The sequence below is a fragment of the Electrophorus electricus genome, chromosome 11 (genome assembly GCF_013358815.1).
Source record: "Electrophorus electricus isolate fEleEle1 chromosome 11, fEleEle1.pri, whole genome shotgun sequence".
NCBI classification, from domain to species: domain Eukaryota; kingdom Metazoa; phylum Chordata; class Actinopteri; order Gymnotiformes; family Gymnotidae; genus Electrophorus; species Electrophorus electricus.
In genome coordinates this window covers 21,327,343-21,347,226 of record NC_049545.1, presented here as the reverse complement: position 1 = coordinate 21,347,226, position 19,884 = coordinate 21,327,343, and the positions used below count along the sequence as shown (strand labels likewise).

Genomic DNA, 19,884 nt, shown 5'->3' with positions numbered 1-19,884 from the left:
GTTTATTGTGTGTTTGCAATGCATGCATGTGTTCTGCCTTGTTAAGCTAACATGCACATCCATTGTCACTGCTATCGTTAACATAATCAGATTACTGTCATTTATGCAATCAGACTGCTGTCATTCATGTAATCAGACTGCTGTCATTAATGTAATCAGACTGCTGTCATGCTGTTGTTCTGGGCACATTTTCTAATGTACTTGCCAGGTGAGCTTAACCGTGTTTCTGATAAAATTGTTTTTGTTTTTTTTTCTTTTCATTTCTTGCTTTGGAAATATCAGCTGCGTATACAAACAATAACTAATTACCACCATGAATTTAGATTTAGATACAAATGTTAAGTACACTGACTCTTCCTCGGGCATCTTGAAATCCTTAATTTCTCTGAATTGAAGATGAACAACTTGCAGTAGATTTTTTGACATCTTAAAATGAAACTGTCACATTTGGAGAAACAATAACTTGTTTATCTATTAAAACCCTTTAGAGACCAGACGGCCCATGACTGGCCGGCCCATGCTCTTCTTCATCCAGGTCCTTTTGTTGTGTAGTCCTTTCATTTGTATTGTAAATGTGTGTCGTACTTGCAGAAGGAGCAGATGAAGCAGGAGGGGTGATAGGTCTTCCCCAGGGCTGTGACCACCTCTCCTTCCACAAACTGTCCACAGGTGCTGCAGCGTGTGCCGTGGAGCTGCTGGTAATCCAGCGTGCACAGGTAGTCGCCATTCTTCACGAAGAACCCTCCCTGTGCCAGGTCACATCCGCACACTAAAACCAATCCACGCATACACATACACACACACACACACACACACACACGATCACCCAGTGATGGCACCAGTGTGTTCATTATGATGCACTCAACTGCTCTGTTTCTTTGAATGAGAAAAAATCTTCTGTAATTTTACTATTATTAACTCTCAGTGCCAAAGGATTCTGCACTTTGCAGTTAACATCCAGTTGTCTGTATATAATTTTTGTTGTAATTCCTGCAGTACAAGGCCGTGCTTTTCCTCATTGGTGTGTTAGAGCTCAGAGGGTTCCTGTGGTTGTTCACTGTTAAAGGTAAAAGAGAAACCGTCTGAACTCTCCGTCCCACCTCACGCTCTGCCCGCTGCTGCTGTTCTCTGCAGTGACCTTTCACCTCCTCAGCTCCTACTGTGCATAGCATAAGGAAGCAGGGTGCCATTGTTCAGACACAAGGTTTAATCCCCGCATCTTCCAGCATTCTGCAACCCTCCTGGTTACCCTCCAAAGTTGACCGGACTGGCCTCACTTCCTAAAGCAAGACCGCCAGTGTGTTTTAAGGATTTTGGAGGTAATGTGTCTCTCTGTTTGCTCGTCCACTCAAAGTGGAGAAAAAAAACTGAGATTATACTTAAACCAGAAACCTCCAAAACATGCTTAATCCATAGAGGGGAAGGAGAGAGAGTGAGAGGCCCTGAGGTAGTGATGTACTGACATGGTGAGCAACCCCAACAGACAGTCTAGACCCATGATGCCAATCTGAATACACAAGTATACAGATCACTATTACAAAACCACTGAGTCGGTCTCTTCCAGATTTGCAAATTTAACTGTAGCTCATTTGATCAGGATCTTGTCATGGTGTGCGGATCACACAGCAGGAAAGACACACACACACACAGACACACACACACACACACACACACACACACACACACACACACACACACACACACACTGCCAAGCCTTCAGCTTGATGAACCGTGCTGCTGCTGTGTACCTGCTCCAGTGCCCCCTCACACTTCTTCTGATCCATGAGCTGAGTCTAACGGCTCACTGCTTAACACTTTTCCTTATACACTGGAGTCTGAGCTTGTAGTGGAGAATAAAGGCACTCCTGAAGGTCACTGGCCTCTCACGTTTTCTGTCACCACCATCACAGATTTGAGGTGTGTATGAAGGCTGAATGATTAGATTGAACGTTTGCTCGTTTGACGAGGATCTGAGAACTGTGAATGATTGTGAGCTGCAGCCGAGCTCCATGAGGTGCTTTGACTCTAATTAAATTTTTATATACTGACAACATTTATCCCAAATTCCAAATAAACACATTGTCATTTAGATAAAGAGACACTGGAAGAGAGAGAAACAATGTTTCAGACATCCTGAGAAGCACATCCTGTTTCTATGGAAATACGTCCCTGAAATTTGACGAGGGATCTGATGTATATATGAATGCTTAAGCTGTCCCAGACAAACTTGCTTTCATCTCCGAAATCTTCAGACACAAGGAATTGCGTTAATAGTGGATTTTAAATAATACATGCACTGTGCCTGTCCTGCCTGCAGGCGGCGTCATTCATAATTCATCGTGTCTCGGGTTATGAGAAACAGGATTTGGTGGGGTCTGTGTGTCTGCGGGATTTTAAAGGCATGAGGACATACAGCACTTTTTGGTTTTTAGAGAGCAAATGGTGTAACAAAATGTCCTTAAGAAAGAGTGAGACATCACACACAGCATAACTACACAGCAATAAATCACCAACTTCTGATCTTACACAATCAATGGATGTCACATCATGCATTTTTTGGAAATTATAACAGGAACACAGAAAGTTCCTAAATAATGAGTGTCCTGCCCTGAGAGGAGGGTCCTGCCCCAGCCAGGGCAGGTGGGGGTCATTAGATCAGGGTTCAGATTTAATTGTTAACCTGAAGTTGCATGAAATCTGCAGAGTTCTGTTTCATCTCCTTAAGCCTGAGCACCCAAAAGGCTGGAAGAAAATATGATCAATACTAGCTATGTAATATGATCTTATCAACACCAGCTGTGTAATATGATCTTCTCATCAGTACCAGCTGTGTAATATGATCTTATCTTCAGTACCAGCTGTGTAAAATGATCTTATCATCAATACCAGCTATGTAATATGATCTTATCAATACCAGCTGTGTAATATGATCTTATCAATACCAGCTGTGTAATATGATCTTATCATCAATACCAGCTGTGTAATATGATCTTATCAATACCAGCTGTGTAATATGATCTTATCATCAATACCAGCTATGTAATATGATCTTATCAATACCAGCTGTGTAATATGATCTTATCAATACCAGCTATGTAATATGATCTTATCATCAATACCAGCTGTGTAATATGATCTTATCAATACCAGCTGTGTAATATGATCTTATCAATACCAGCTGTGTAATATGATCTTATCATCAATACCAGCTATGTAATATGATCTTATCAATACCAGCTGTGTAATATGATCTTATCAATACCAGCTATGTAATATGATCTTATCATCAATACCAGCTGTGTAATATGATCTTATCAATACCAGCTGTGTAATATGATCTTATCATCAATACCAAGGAGACAGCGTCAATGATGTGAAGCAAGGCTCTTACCATTTTTTTTGTTGTCATCTGCTCACCTGCTGGGTTCATATTTCCCTTTTAATGTTGCAAATAAAAGCTACTTGAATGATTATAGCTCCCCCTTGTGGTGAATCCTTAGGCTGTTAACCATGTGTGAGTGAGTGGTCTCATAAAGTGTTGGGTATAACACACACTTTAGGCCAATGCTGAAAAGTTCTCACACCACTGGGCTTCTTTGTAAACCTGTGTCCTGTGACCTGTGACCCTCAGACCCGTCTGTAAAGGCTGAAACCACAGTATGGGGCTTTTAAGGTTGATCTAAAGTCAAAATGAGTGTGAATGCACAGGAGATGGGTAGGCCTCTCTTAGGACTTGGATAAAGAGCGTGTCCGACACTACATGTCATCTCAGAGTTATCTCTGGCTACAGAGCAAAAAGCAGAAACTTCGTTGTGTTGGGTCATTTTTAAAGTTAGAAGGCGCCATGCGGTAGAGCCATTAGCGAGCGGCGATGACTCGGCTTCTACAGGGTCCCCGTACCAACCTGAGCATCACTCACCTTTACACTTGAAGCACTTGATGTGGAAGTGGCTGTTCTGCACACGCAGCACCTCGCCTTTACACACCTCGCCACATTTACAGCAGCGCAGAGAGGACTTGTCCACACACTGCTGGGCTTCCTGTGGATGGGCCGCTGTCGAGAACACAAGCGTCATGTTAGGAGGGGCTGGCCTGCTCCACCCGCCTCGTAAAGCCCCATCCCAAAGCCCTGCTCCACCCTACCACACAAGGCTCTGCTCCACCCTACTGCACAAAGCCCCGCCCCACCAAGCCCCGCTCCACTCTACCACACAAAGCTCTGCACTCCACCCTACACATTTTGAGCACTTTGGAATTGTTTGCACACACATTTCCATGCCACAGTATGTCTACATTTTGTCACATTAGAGACTGCAACCCACGGGAACGAGAAAAGGTGGAGAGAGTGAACACGTGTCTGTGCTTTTAAGTGTACCCCAGGGGCACTGCAAAACTATACATACTGCAGACACAGTCGGCGCTTCTGACACCTTGATTCATGAATATTAATGAGCGGGCTGTCTTTCCCCGCCTTAGCCACACCCTCTGCCCTCTGTCGTCTCAGGCCAAACAAAGCCTCCGCAAGGTGGGGGTGGGGGATGTTTAGACATTATTTCAATCTACCCGAGACAGCGATAAAATTCTCATCCAGATTATCTTTGTTTGCGAAGGACACTCATTAAGATTGCTTTAAAACCTGAAACGCATAAAACCCAAAACAAATCAGTTTAAATTCATGCTCAGTTCAGCTAACAGTGGAACCGGTCAATCAACTCCAGATCATATAGTTAACAGAAAACATCGATCAATGTTAGCAATAATAACTATACAATGTTAGCAATAAATATAAAATATTTATTAATATAAATAAAATGTATTAATATAAACTGGTTGCTGTTCAGCCTTCCGAACCACCAGAATCTGTGTGTTCTGAATTTGCTCCCAACTGTACCTGCTGTAAACCTGTGTGGTTAAGGAGTTAGTCCTGATAACCTGAGATGACAAAACAGCACTTAGGAAGGTTCTCAGACAGGAATGGAGGGATGGAAAGAGACAGAGGTGAGAGAAGAGATGGAAGAGAAGGAAAGAAGAGATGAGAGAGAGAGAGAGAGAGAGAGAGAGAGAGAGAGAGAGAGAGAGAGAGAGAGAGAGAGAGAGAGAGAGAGAGAAAGAGGTAAGGACCCCCTAGTGGAAACAGCCTTGTTTACTCCTTACTTAATTAATGTTTTCACACACACACGCACACACACACACACACACACACACACGCACACACACACACACACACACACACACACACACACACACACACACACACTTGTGTGAAACGGCTAAACCAATTAACCCTCCACAGTCCCTCAAAGTGACTCTTCACAACCAAGAGCTTTTGCTGCACTCACACAACACATTAACATTAATACACAACATATTAACATGCAAAACATTAACATTAATACACAGCACATTAACATTAATACACAACATATTAACACGCACTACAACACTATGAGCCTCCCATACTACACTATGAACCTCCTGTACTACAACACTATGAGCCTCCCACACTACACTATGAGCCTCCCATACTACAACACTATGAGCCTCCCGTACTACAACACTATGAACCTCCCGTACTACAACACTATGAGCCTCCCATACTAAAACACTATGAGCCTCCCGTACTACAACACTATGAGCCTCCCACACTACAACACTATGAGCCTCCCATACTACAACACTATGAGCCTCCCACACTACAACACTATGAGCCTCCCGTACTACAACACTATGAGCCTCCCATACTACAACACTATGAGCCTCCCGTACTACAACACTATGAACCTCCCGTACTACAACACTATGAGCCTCCCACACTACAACACTATGAACCTCCCGTACTACAACACTATGAGCCTCCCATACTAAAACACTATGAACCTCCCGTACTACAACACTATGAGCCTCCCACACTACAACACTATGAGCCTCCCATACTACAACACTATGAACCTCCCGTACTACAACACTATGAGCCTCCCGTACTACAACACTATGAACCTCCCGTACTACAACACTATGAGCCTCCCACACTACAACACTATGAACCTCCCGTACTACAACACTATGAGCCTCCCACACTACAACACTATGAGCCTCCCATACTACAACACTATGAGCCTCCCATACTACAACACTATGAGCCTCCCATACTACAACACTATGAGCCTGCCATACTACAACACTATGAGCCTCCCACACTACAACACTATGAGCCTCCCACACTACAACACTATGAGCCTCCCATACTACAACACTATGAGCCTCCCATACTACAACACTATGAGCCTCCCACACTACAACACTATGAGCCTCCCACACTACAACACTATGAGCCTCCCATACTACAACACTATGAACCTCCCGTACTACAACACTATGAGCCTCCCGTACTACAACACTATGAACCTCCCGTACTACAACACTATGAGCCTCCCACACTACAACACTATGAACCTCCCGTACTACAACACTATGAGCCTCCCACACTACAACACTATGAGCCTCCCATACTACAACACTATGAGCCTCCCATACTACAACACTATGAGCCTGCCATACTACAACACTATGAGCCTCCTATACTACAACACTATGAGCCTGCCATACTACAACACTATGAGCCTCCTATACTACAACACTATGAGCCTCCCATACTACAACACCATGAGCCTCCCATACTACAACACTATGAGCCTCCCATACTACAACACTATGAGCCTCCTATACTACAACACTATGAGCCTCCCGTACTACAACACTATGAACCTCCCGTACTACAACACTATGAGCCTCCCACACTACAACACTATGAGCCTCCCGTACTACAACACTATGAACCTCCCGTACTACAACACTATGAGCCTCCCACACTACAACACTATGAACCTCCCGTACTACAACACTATGAGCCTCCCATACTACAACACCATGAGCCTCCCATACTACAACACTATGAGCCTCCCATACTACAACACTATGAGCCTGCCATACTACAGCTCCTACAAAAGGGGCCAATGATGTACCAGGATCTCAGCAGATGGGGCCCTCTGGCTCCATGAGAGAGAGAGAGGGAGATAGATAGCTAGAGAGAGAGAGAGAGCGAGAGAGAGAGAGAGAGAGAGAGAGAGAGAGAGAGAGAGAGAGAGAGAGAGAGAGCAGGAATGGATGAGTGAGTGGGAGAGTGAATGAAGAGGGGAAGCAGCGTTATCTAGAACAAAGCAGTCAATCAGAGAAACAGAACTTTATTGTAATAAAACTTTATTTCCTGCTTTCTGAGCACAAATAAACATGGCGGCAACACCCCTGCACAGGGAGGGCCTTGGGCAGACGGTGCGTTACCTTTGCCTAATGTATCCAGTGCACCAGTGATTTAGAGGTAAACCTCACACGTGAAATGAAAGTGTATTGGTGCGATATCTAAATCTGTCTGGTCCAAATGTTCCTCTTTTATCATCCTAGTGATTATCCCAGTGTTTATTTTGCAGGGAGGAAAGAAGGATGAGCCGTCTATTTGACTGGCTCTCGGCCCACTGCCATCAAAGAGCCGATATTCCCATCACTACAACAGAGCTTTGATCCAGCTTCAAACTGGCTCCACCGCCCCCAAAGGGATCTCCACCGGCTCCACCCCCCAGGGGCGGATCTGGTCCGCTCTTCATGCCGACGATACGGCAGACGAACCGGACCAGCTGTAACAAGCCGGCATGTGCCTCCAGACTCCACCATGGCACGTCCTGAGGGTTGTAGTCAGGGGAAGCCACCACTTCAAAGAGATGCACTGGCAGAAAGAGCCCACCCCTGCACCTCTAAGTGGGGGTTTCCATGGTTACGGTTGCAGGCTGCCCGTGAGTCTTCCCTAGGAGTGTACGTCCCATTTACGACAGCAGTGCTGTAACAAAGCAGCAGGCGTCTCTACATTTACCTTATGACAGACAATCAGTTAGTCTAATAATAAATCAATCAATCAATATGATTGCTTATTAATGCTGACTCAAAAAGTCCCTTTGCAGGTAATAATGACTCCCCTTTAAATAAAACCGCATTCATATTCCTGAAGCATAAACAACCCATAAACAGGCAGTGGCTGCCAGTCTGCAGAGGATGGAGACCAGTATGGCTGTGCGTCCTAACACTGCAGCACATCAGACCACCACACACAAAACACAAATCACCACTCGCACAGCACAGTTCACCACACACACCGCACAGATCTCTACACAGACACAGCACAGATCACCACACACAGCACAGATCTCCACACACACACAGCACGTCAACACTCATACAGCACAGATCAACACACACACAGCACAGATCTCCACACACAGCATGTCAGATCACCACACACACCGCACAGATCACCACTCACATGAGACAGCTTATGCTCAATGTCACACAGAATTGCAGAATTAAGCCCCATACACCAAGTCTGCTCAAAATCTGACACACTGGTCAAAACCTCTGAAGCCTCCAGGCTCCCGTGTGATGGTTAGCTTCGAAAGTGAATGAAGAAAACATGAAGAAAAGTTGTATAAGCAACGACAGCAAGGGCTTTGAAGGCATTGCAACAAACACAGACTCTTTCTCTCTCTCTCACACACACACACAAAGCACCTTTTTTCTTGACCATGAGCATCGGTAGTGAGATGGAGCTCGTTAGCCTGTCTTGCTGTTGCAGACGGAAGAGAATCTCTAGGAAATCCCTGAGCTTTGGAAAAGATCCAGAGATTCAACACTAAGACACACACACACACACAGCAGGATAAAACACGCTGAGAGACAGACACACACACACACACACACACACACACACACACACACACACACACGGCAGGAAACACATAGCAAAGACACAGTATGGTGTGTGCCTGCTCCCACTGTTTCTCTCCTCCTCCTGCCCCCCTGTCTCTCCCTCTCTTTCCCTCTCTCTTTCTCTTTCTCTCTCTCTCTCTCTCTCTCTCCCCCTTTCTCTCTCTCTCTCTCTTTCTCTCACTCTCTCCCCCCCACCCCCGCCCCACCCCTCGCTATGCCCCTCCCCATCCCCCACTGAGAGTTCACCCAGCTCACTCTGCAGTATCAGGGTTGCCATGTGACAAGAGCTGAATATGTTACTCAGGAACACCTTTTTAAAGCAAGCAAGCACACACACACACACACACACACACACACACACACACACACACACACACACACACATACACACACACACGCACACGCACACACACACACACACGCACACACACACACACACCCCACACACACAGACACAGACACACACACACACACACACACACGCACACACATACACGCACACACAGACACACACACACAGACACACACACACACACACGCACACACTCAATAATAGTAACAGAGAGAGATGTACTGCTGCCTATGTAATGCCATTGTCCACATAAATGGTCCACAACATGACATTGTCCACAATGTCATTTCCACATAAATATCCTTAAATAGCATTAATTACAAAAATCAAAATAGGCACAAACAATCCAACTACCAAGAAAAAAAAACAAACATAAACAAAACCATGAAAGTATTTCTCACATAACATAAGGATGAAACGCAGGGCTGCAACCACAAGTATGCCTCCCAAAGGTTTTTTTTTTTTAAACTGAGCATCAGGTCTGTGCTGTTGAGTAATGATGACTCAGCACTATTGGCCTAAGAGGAGAGGCCTTTGAGTGCTCTAATAAATAATGGTGCAACTTCAGCTCGACTTACTCTCTCTTTCAGCGTGTTACATGCTCACGGGGTTCTGCCAGGATGACTTCATCTGTCCCTTCTGACATTACACAGCACTGGCGCCAAACCATACAAATGACCCTGCTGGCCACAGGAGATTGGCTGAAAAAACAAAAAAATGACTAAACGCATTCTTTCTTTTGTGGCTCGATACCAAAGAGATACCGTAACATGCTAGCTAGATAATCAGGACTCTAAAACACAACCGTGGGACACTTGTATCCCAGCGGAGCCCCAAAAAAGAATGAAAATGAAGGAAAAGAAACCAGGATGGTTCAATTCTGACTGCAGTAAGAAGTTAGGTAAAGATTCCGCAGGCTGGGTAAATAAAATAAAAACATCTTTGATTAGGGCCCCCAGACATAACTCGCCAATTTACCCCTGCACAGCACAATATAGTCTTGTGGAAAAGATGAATGCTGGAACTGTTCTTAGATTGAAAACATGAAGAGGACCTCTGGACTTTCTAAATTTAGAAGACATATGAGCACTAGTGAGATTATCACGAGACTATGGTGAGACTATGGTGAGTCTATGGTGAGAAACTCTCCTTGTCTGCAGCCGGAGCAGTGTCTCGACTTTAACCATAGTCTAGTTACCGCAAACAGTCAGGCAGAAGTGCAGCCCATCAGAGAGAAACAGAATACTGTATGAAACCCTGACGCCAGGGCGAAGGGATCACTCGAACAGATCTGACCGGAATCTCTGAGAGCGAGACTTCCAGTTCAGTCCTCTCTGCTTCAGTAAACTCAGCTTTGCTGCTATGGTAACACATAGACATTGCTTTGATTGGTGTAATTGACAAATGCAAATACGTTTACATACGTTTCTATGACAGCTGGAGGGCTTCGCTGTGATTGGTCAGACTTCATCCAGTCTGTTTCCTGAAACAGCACTGAACATAACCCACTGAGCCAAGGTTCGAACCGCTCCATCTACATGCAGTGCTAACCTGTTTTGCAGTGTCTTGATGTGTAGTCACGTGAGAAAACACCATATTTCCGGCTGTAATTAGCAGTGTGGTCACGTGAGAAAACACCATATTTCCTCCTGTAATTAGCAGTGTAGTCATGTGGGAAAACACCATATTTGCTCCTGTAATTAGCAGTGTAGTCACGTGAGATGTGGTAGTTACGCACATTATAACTAATGATTTTTTTAATTTATTCCTCCATAACATGCCGTTGTAGTTGTATTTTGGCTTCTTTGCTCAGATTGAGTTTGCCTAAATTGCACTTTTTCTGTTTTATCTATTTTTGTCAGACAAATGCATACACACACACACACACACACACACACAGATGTAATGAAAATGCAGACATGGAGAAATGGGTGCGAATTTGACACTGTCAGATCACTGATTCACCATTACGGAGATGGCAGCGTGAAGACAGCAGCGTGAGCATGGCAGTAGCAGAACACATCCATGGTTTATTGCAGTGGTGCTTGTATGGAGTGTTGTGAGACACAGCCTGCTAAATTTCAAAATAAAAGCATTCGATATCTGAAAACACAGCGATAGTAGAACACCCCCCGCCCCCCCGGAACAAAGACAACCAACCTCCGTGGGGTTTCGGATGGATAGGATGAGCTTTTCTTGTTTGCTTGTATGCTTTTAAGGGCTCATAAATCAACCAAAAGTAGAAACGAGAGAAAAACAAACCCAGTAGAAAGGTCAGCCCCACCGAGCTGGACTCGCCTGATGAACCCTGATGTTCACGCTCTGATTACATACAAGGATGATTGTAAAGCAGTAGTGTTGCAGTAGCCACCCTGTCTCCTTGAAGAAGATGGCAACATGTTCCCTTGTAGTCTTTTCGCCTGTTAAATAGTTTCACCTAAATGAACATGTAAAGCAGAAGTCACAGCAGTTGGGATTACTTATAGTTGTAAGATCTGGAACAATCTCAAAGGCAGACCAATCACTGATAACCTTCTCAAATAAACAAATCACATGCACAAAGCCCAAATCCATGCGGTCCAGAGTCCCAACCCTTCTATGCTCCCTTGTATATGTATGAGATTAAGCAATGAGTAATAAAGTCATTTCCTGCCATAAGTACGCATGGTCTGTTGTCCAAATATGTCTAATCAGTAGGTGTGGTCTGTTATCTAAATATGTCTAATCAGTAGGCTGGTCTGATGTCTAATGAGCTGTAATCAGTAGGCATGGTCTGCTGTCTAATCATGTGTAATCGGTAGGCGTGGTCTGCAGATGTGACCCTCCAGTAATCCATGACCAATGTCTGTTTGTAACTCTTCCAAGCACTAAGAGCTTTTATGTGCTATTTTCTCCTACACATCTCTCACCCTCTTCACTTGGAGCGCATTATGATCAACAAAACGGTGACCTGTGGTCGCATGAACACTGTTCATGACGTTAATGCCAGTGCAGAAGCCTGCAGGTATCGGAGTGTTGCGATATAGCCAGGCTCGACAGACGGGTTAGTGGGGATGGGTTAGTGTGAACTGTGACCTTAAATCAAGTTAAGAAAGGTGTGTATATGTGTCAGAAAGAGACAGAGTCAGTGTTTCTCAGGAGATGTCCAAGAACAGTAGTTCTACCTATTTAATGAAACTAGTACATATAGTGAGAGGTACATCACTCTCTGAGGGCCAGTAACACCAGACAGCCCAGCATGATCCAGTAACAGCCCAGCACCACGATCCACCCCTCTGCTGGTTCTGGATGTGATGTAGGGCAAAAAGACCAATAGCCAGAAACATTCAGTCTGAACCCCATCACAACAGCATGTGTGCACCCAGAACCTACACCAAACATTCAGTCTGAATCCCCTCACTGACGACAGCAAGTTCAATCAAAACACTGCAGTTTGAACACACCACTTATCCAGCCAGGTTGTATGTCCTATATCATCTGTGTTCTGCGTTCTGGTGTCTATCAGATGAGTACTGATGAACAATTCCAGTGCAGTATGCAGGGAACAGTGATTTTCATTCCAGCTCCCCTGCAATTTAATGTCAAAGGTTCTGCTGTTATGGTCAAAATGGAAAAAAGTTCAGCATGAAAGCACTCCAGTGCGTTTGTAGCATGGACACTCAGCTCTTTGTTATCTTGACAAACCGCTGGAGTGGGATGAAGTCCTGAGTTCCAAAAACTCATCAACTCAAGCATTAAAACACAAAGTGGTACAATACTCGGGTCAGCCACTGGAGTACTGAATCAGATTCAGTATTCAGTACTCCACAATCCTAATACGAAAAACAGGGTGGGGTTCACATTGTTCTTCATGTTTTTCCTGTTACTTTAGCTGTCCCTAGGTGGCACCCTGTGCCAAACATGCCCACTTACCCAGGTTTGTCTTCTTTACATTTCTCCGTGCGTGTGCTCCCAGCCCACGAGAGACGGCCATGCACTAGACTACATCTCTGTGCTGGAACCACTCTGCTGGAAGGCGGATAAACAGCGCACATGCTGCACACAGGGTGCAGACAAGAACAAAGCCCAGGGAGCACACCTGACTGTTCAGACATCAGTCCTACGGCACACGCTCGCCACGGCTCCCAAAGCCCAGAGAGCAAACCTGACTGTTCAGACATCAGTCCCACGGCACACGCTCGCCACGGCTCCCAAAGCCCAGGGAGCAAACCTGACTGTTCAGACATCAGTCCCACGGCACACGCTCGCCACGGCTCCCAAAGCAAAGCGCCCCCCCCCACTGTAGCCACGGCGACGCCCGCGCACAGACTCCGCACGCCATGGCGGGACGAACATGCCAAGGTCAGGCAGAGAACGGCATCCGCTCTCTGCTATAAGCTCGTTAAGCTGCATGGTGAGACAGGTTGGTCTCGGGGTCCCTCCCGCTCTCTTACCGTCAAGCCCGAAGCAGGAGGTGATTTTCTGGGCGTAGTTACACAGGCCATCGTAGGGAGGTCGCTGCGCGGTACTTCTCTCTCCCATCTCTGCTCACATGCATACGCGCACACGGATGCTCACGGCCATGCACACACATGCGCACCTGAGCACTCACCCACGCTCCATTTCTCACTCTCAAATTCTCTCACACACACTCAGAGCAGACCTAGTCAAACACACCAAGGATCTGTACTCATCAATAATTCAGCCGCATGCGCTGTCTGGTACATGCGCGCGCACACACACACACACACACACACACACACACACACACACACACACACACATACACTCTCTTTCTCTCTCTTTCTCTCTCTCTCAAAAACTGCTGAGATCAAGGATCTTTGTTGTGTGTGTTCTGGTATATGAAACCTGGGAGGAGGGAACACACTCTGTTTATCATGCCAGCAGTTTAGACTGTAATGCTCAGCCTGAAAGTTAGAAACCACTGGCCTTGCACAGAGGAAGGGGCAGGGCTTAACTAATAGCACAGTGCTAATTTTATACTATTGAACACACACACACACACACACACACACACACACACACACACACACACACACTTGCATTGTAGCTGCCATAGTTTCCATCAAATACCCCAATAGTAGACGATTAACCTCTTGTTAACTTCAGATTTGAGGTCACTTGAATGTTTGAAAGTTCAGGTATCAGTTCAGGTCATAATCTCACAGAACAATAAAAAAATTTCTCATGATTGTCAAGTAATGAACTCCAGTTCAACTGACCTGCAGAACTAGCTGAATAAATATCACCGGCAACTACAGTAATGTACAGAACTAGAAAACGTGCTCACTGGATTAAATATCTAAAACTTGAATTTTCAGCATGTGAAAAACCTTCAGTCAATTCATAAAATTCATAATATTACTATTACAATGTAATAAAGCATTATCATAATATTATTAATACAGTTTAATAATGCTCAATCCTATCCTGTCTGACAGGAACACAATGTAGAAAACAAAGTGTTTTAAAATAATATAACTGTCACTCCATCAGTGCCACACCGAGCGAATGAAGGCTGTCCGCTAAATCCAGACGGCCCTTGATGATTGCTGCGGACTGACGAACACAATCCGATCCGGGTTCTTGTATGGCCGGTCTGCTTCTCCCGGGTCTGTCATTAGGAGCCACACTGTTCTTCTTACTGCACAGGTCAGGAATTCTTTAGTCTTTAGTCAATGTCCCATTCAGATACGTCAATAAACTCCAACACTACTTCCCTGTGGGGTTAAGAAAAACAACCCCTCATATGTACTTTCCTCGTGTGTTTTCCTATCACAGGGCTTTATCTTAATTGTGTCCTTGGACTCTGTGAGTTAGTATGCTAGCATCAGGTTCACTTTCATTAAGACCACTCAGCTCTGCTGTAAATCACTCTGGACAAGCACGCCTGCTAAATGCTATTAATGTTAATGTAAATGTCAGAGCTGCAGAAGTTTAAGAGCAGCCAAAACACACACACCCTCTTGCCCCGCCTCGCACCCTGCAGGGTGGCTTCGCCCTCTGCCGCTGGAATAACTGGAATAACGTGGTTTAGAAGATGAATAAAAGAATGAATGAATTGCATGGTTTTTGCATCTATACAATTTAGCACAAGTAATTATTTTCTGAAGAGATACCTCAAGTAGGAGAGCTCCAAAATGATAAAGACTATTAAAGTCCACCAGACATTAAAGCCCACCAGTCACCAGTCATCTTGTGCACTGTGACTCTTTAGTTCTAAAATGGAGGAGCTGTGCTAGTTTTACTAAATATTCACATTTTTACTACATATTCATATTTTTACAACAAGCTGGTACATACTTAAGATCTGCTCCCTGTCTCTTTCGAATTCATTGGTTTTACTATATTTCGAATGTACAAGATGTTCTACAGTTTCTTTTAACATAAAGCCAGGTTCTGTATGGGATGAGAGCGCCCTGGTTCCTTTCACAGGGTAAGGAAGCGCTGGCTGCAGAAGGCAGTAAGTTCTGTTCTAACGGGTAGACCCGCACCACAGCTGGTCATCCACAAACACATGTTCAGACAACAGCATTCGTCTTTCACTGGAGTTCTCGCCAGGCTTCAGGTTAACATTAATTACAGATCGGCTCCTGCGCTCCACTCGGACACACGACCTCTGTAGAGGACACACTGCGATGCTTGCACATGCTTAGTGACTGCGTAACCTGAGCACTTGTGTTGCATCACCTATATCTCAGTACCTGCATTCCACGGTTCTCTAGAACAACGCACCTGTTCTCTGATTATCTTTATTAACCAGCTCCTAACGCACACAGAGAGCCCAACCTTTTGTCCTTCAGGCTCTCTCTGTCTTGGCACCTTGACCAGCAGGGGGAATGACACCAGGGTCCCGTGAAGTTCTCAGCTCTCTAATGGAAACGAGCGGCCCAAGTCCTGCTACGCGTGAGCTGAGTAGGTCACGTGTCCCACTGAATTAAAAAAGCCATGCAGACCATGAGACCAGTGCAGAGGCAAACATGCAAAGCTCCAACTCTGGCAGTATCTCCCTTTGATTTTGATTGTTTGACACGAGTGTCTCGCCGGCAGTTGGCGTGTGCTAAAAATACAGCGATTTCATTTGCTTTGTTACAGCTGGACAGAGATGGCGAGGAAATGGGACCGCAAAGAGGAGACTGTTATTCTATTTTTAATTAGCCAGTGTCACACTGTTAAGACAATTAAATTCCATAAGTACTTTGCGCTTTCACTTGGCAGCCATTGCATTATTGCAATGCTAACCACAACAATGGGCTTAACATTGGGTGAAGTTAGCAAATAGCCCAACCACCTACTGATATATCACTAAAGCATGAAGTTACAGTTAAGGTTTAACATTAGCTAGGCTAACTAATGGGGTTAGCATTGTTTAACGATAATGCTAACTTTACCTAATGTTCAGCCTGTGCTGTGGCTATCACTACAAAAAAACCGCTATAATAGTTAAAATACTATTAACAAAAATGTCAGTTAATCATTTTATTAGCTAGCTATATAAATACTCTTCCATCAATTTGTCTCGCCTGGCAAACACTTCCGCCGCGCACGAGGCCTCGAGCCCTCCTCGTGTCTGCTCGTGCCGCGTACCGCGAGCTGGTGGGCGGAGACTAGTAGGCCACATGGACGGTGTGCGTATGTGTCGCCACCTGCTGGTCGACTAACGCAGACTCTGTTAGAAAAGCAGCGGGTGAGCCACTTCAACAGCTGCTTACCCGTCTGTGACCCACGACCCGCAGTCCAGCGCGCTTTGTGGCCTCAATCATCGGGCTAATCGCATTTCTACGTTTCAAATCACGCCACACGGCTCAGGGACAAAAATTCTTCTCTCCCCGCAGTTTTGCTGGCGATGCAAACTTTTATTCCCGCGTCTTGCAACCAGCATTACACTTAGCCCGAGTTGGTTTCCAAGGCTGCTACCTTTCCACAGCCTGTGCACGGTACGAGCTACCGGGAGCAGCCCGGTTCGGTAAGGCGACGTTGGCGCAGCATGCATCGCCCACTTACCTCTTGCGGACATGGCGGAGGACGCACTGCTTTAAAAGCCACCGGAATGGCGCGTCCCGACTTTATCTCTCCACGGACGGGGGGCACACCGGGTGAGAATGACGCACCGGATCATTTCTCATGCCATTTGTGGCCAGACGGCCGCGGGATGCTTTGGGTGTGTCTTGAAGAAAAGAAGCGTCGCGAGCCCTCTCGATTCACGCAGTAGCGAAAGCCACGCGGTCACGGAACGAGCGTTACCGAAAATGGACCATGCCGTCAGCAGTAAATGGGACAGAGATTTACAGAGAGCGGCGAGGAAGGTGGTGCACCAACACCCCCCATCAGAACGTGAAGAACCCGGGCCCCACGCTTTACTGCGTCACGTACAAACCACATCCAAACTCTCCACTAATGACCCGCTCCAGGCAGCACGATTACACGGGCCCGTCTAAACTTAAGTCCAGCAAGCTCACCCTATTCTCGCCACATTCTCACTCCAGCATTGATCAGTCAAACGTTGCTCTGAAATGAAAGCTCAGAAGATTGGCTACTTGAAGAAAGCGAGCATTTTTTAATTGGGACGGAAAATTTATAAGAAAGCCGTTTTAAATGTACAAAAGCGATGGAAGGTGCGAGAGCTTTCCCACACGGAGCATGCCGGGGGGCTCTCCGTGTACAGCGGGACCAGTACTTGTGCAGGGTGGGGGTCGGTGCGCCAAGCACCTCCCTTCCAAACAATAAAGTGGCATCATGCGGTAAAAACTCATTTAATGGACAGAAGCCGTGAGCACACGGTCCAGTGTTGCTCGTCTAAACGAGGCTGACACCTTAAGTTAACGTTTTGTTTTTCTTGTCTTTGCGCGAAGTACAACAGTGGCTGGTCCAGGTATCTGAAAACCGGGGGGGTGTGAATAAAAAGACAGGGGAAATAAAAACCAGCATTTGTAAGACTCAAAAGCACGACGGGGTGAATATAGGCCGTTGAGCGCCACTGTGTATAAAGTAAGGCATTGTTAGATCCCCGTTACAACCCACGACATAGATACGAGTTTGCATGCATCTACACCAGACAGCACCATGGCTGTCATTGAACACATATATACACAGTTAAGAGAAAGCTTCAGAGATTGGGTTGGTACAAAATGTGCACACAAGAATAAAAAGACTTCTACAATCCAAAAGCCACTGCTACGTGATACATCCTTTGGTTCTTAAAAAAAAAAAAAAAAAATTAAAAGGATTTCGGTTTTGTACAACATATAAATAGGACAATGTCATTGGGTGTGAATGTGCAATGTGCAGCAAATTTCGAACGTCACACCCTGGCGGACACAGAAAAGGGCCTTGCAATTTCTTCTGATGTCCACAGAAGCTCCACAGCACTCAGGTCTTGTGATCCAGACACCTTCTGACACCATGCAGTCCCTACAATCTCCATCGCACGAGGCGTGAGAGTTCTGCACGGGTCCATGCAGCCGGTGGTCCGTGATAAGGACCACTTCACCTCTTCCCTCACAGACCGCTCGACCCGCACTGACCTCATTAACACAGGACGGTGCAACATGTGCGCCCTTAACGCTAAATAACGGGAAGAAGAAAGGCTGAGATAACACTATTGCTGGTATACAATTCTTAATGACTGATGGGGTTCTTAAAAACCCCAACACCTTACATCACAACCACTAACATTTCATTGACACACAGAGCAGTATTTTTGAACACTTCTAGAGTTCTTCCCCTCGCACAATAAACTGCAAAAAACAAGAGAGAGCACTGAGCGTAGGGACAGTCCAGCAAAGTGCCGTGGAGACACACACACACACAAACGGATAACACAGTGGCAGAAAAAGGCCAGCTGCAAAAACGAGGTGCTGCGTGTGCTGTCATGATGCATGGTAGACATGGGTGGGGCTTCTCTAGTGCTACTTGGGATTTGAGGGATGTGCAAATTAGTGCAGAGCTTGTGTTAGCAAGCGCCACTCTATACGCAAAAAAACGAGAAACAGCAGCGTGTCTGCCAATTCACGCTCCGTTCCAGATTGTTCCATTCCTGGATCCTGAGTTAGCGAAACGTCAGGGCCACGGGGCGAGTTTCAGGCCATGTGTGTGTGATATCAGGCAGGCTGTTGCTGTCGTTTGGCATCTCACGCAGCCAAAGCAACTCATGTACCCCTCAGGAAAAATTAAGTCCTAAACAAGCACAGGACGTGTTACTATAACAGTAGCTTTTTAAAATTCAAATGTTACACAGTTATCAGTTTCGTGTATGTTCGCTTTTTTTAAGGTTCTTTAATGAGCAGCTTAAATCGGCTCTTTTTTTGACGTTTTGGTGTTGTATGTATTTTTTTTGCAAGCTACTACAGAACAAGGACAATAAATAAAAGTGTTCGTGTCTGAGGTGGAACGCATAGCAGGATTAAAATTTCCACGAGTCAGCAGGTTTCGGTGAAAAGAAGGCAATAGCAGGCAACTCAAAAAACCAGCCCAAAAAATAAAAACCACGCATGGCCTACAGGAAGAACATAAAGAGAACAAAGGGCATTCTGGGAAATGTAGGCAAATAAAGGGAGAGACAGACCGAGCAAGTCAGACACGCGCATGTAAATGCTACTATACGCTTCTCCTGCTGCCGTAGCTGAGAGTGAGTGACCTCTGAACTTTGCCCCAATCCCTAGCACCCCTGCCGGTGGCCAAGTGGAGCGGGTGGTCAGAGACATGGTGGTATCCATGGTAAC

The 19,884-nt window shown here is 45.6% G+C and overlaps 1 protein-coding gene across 7 annotated transcripts in view; it reads right to left on the bottom strand.

Moving 5' to 3' along the window:
• ablim1a (actin binding LIM protein 1a) overlaps positions 1-19,077 on the bottom strand; it is a 39,218-nt gene extending 20,141 nt beyond the window's left edge. For 3 of the 7 annotated variants that reach the window (XM_027027524.2, XM_027027529.2, XM_027027525.2), the window contains exons 1-3: positions 13,597-13,847; positions 3,920-4,054; positions 586-769 (exon numbers count right to left, since the gene is read on the bottom strand). In XM_027027524.2, coding sequence (XP_026883325.2) covers positions 586-769; positions 3,920-4,054; positions 13,597-13,684 — 407 coding nt within the window. In that variant the 5' untranslated portion in view covers positions 13,685-13,847. Of the gene's footprint in view, positions 1-585; positions 770-812; positions 821-3,919; positions 4,055-8,613; positions 8,821-13,596; positions 13,848-17,167; positions 17,274-18,958 lie in introns of those variants that run through there. The other 4 variants (XM_035531690.1, XM_027027528.2, XM_027027530.2 and 1 more) reach the window with 4 other exon arrangements.
• Between the last annotated feature and the right edge of the window lie 807 nt (positions 19,078-19,884).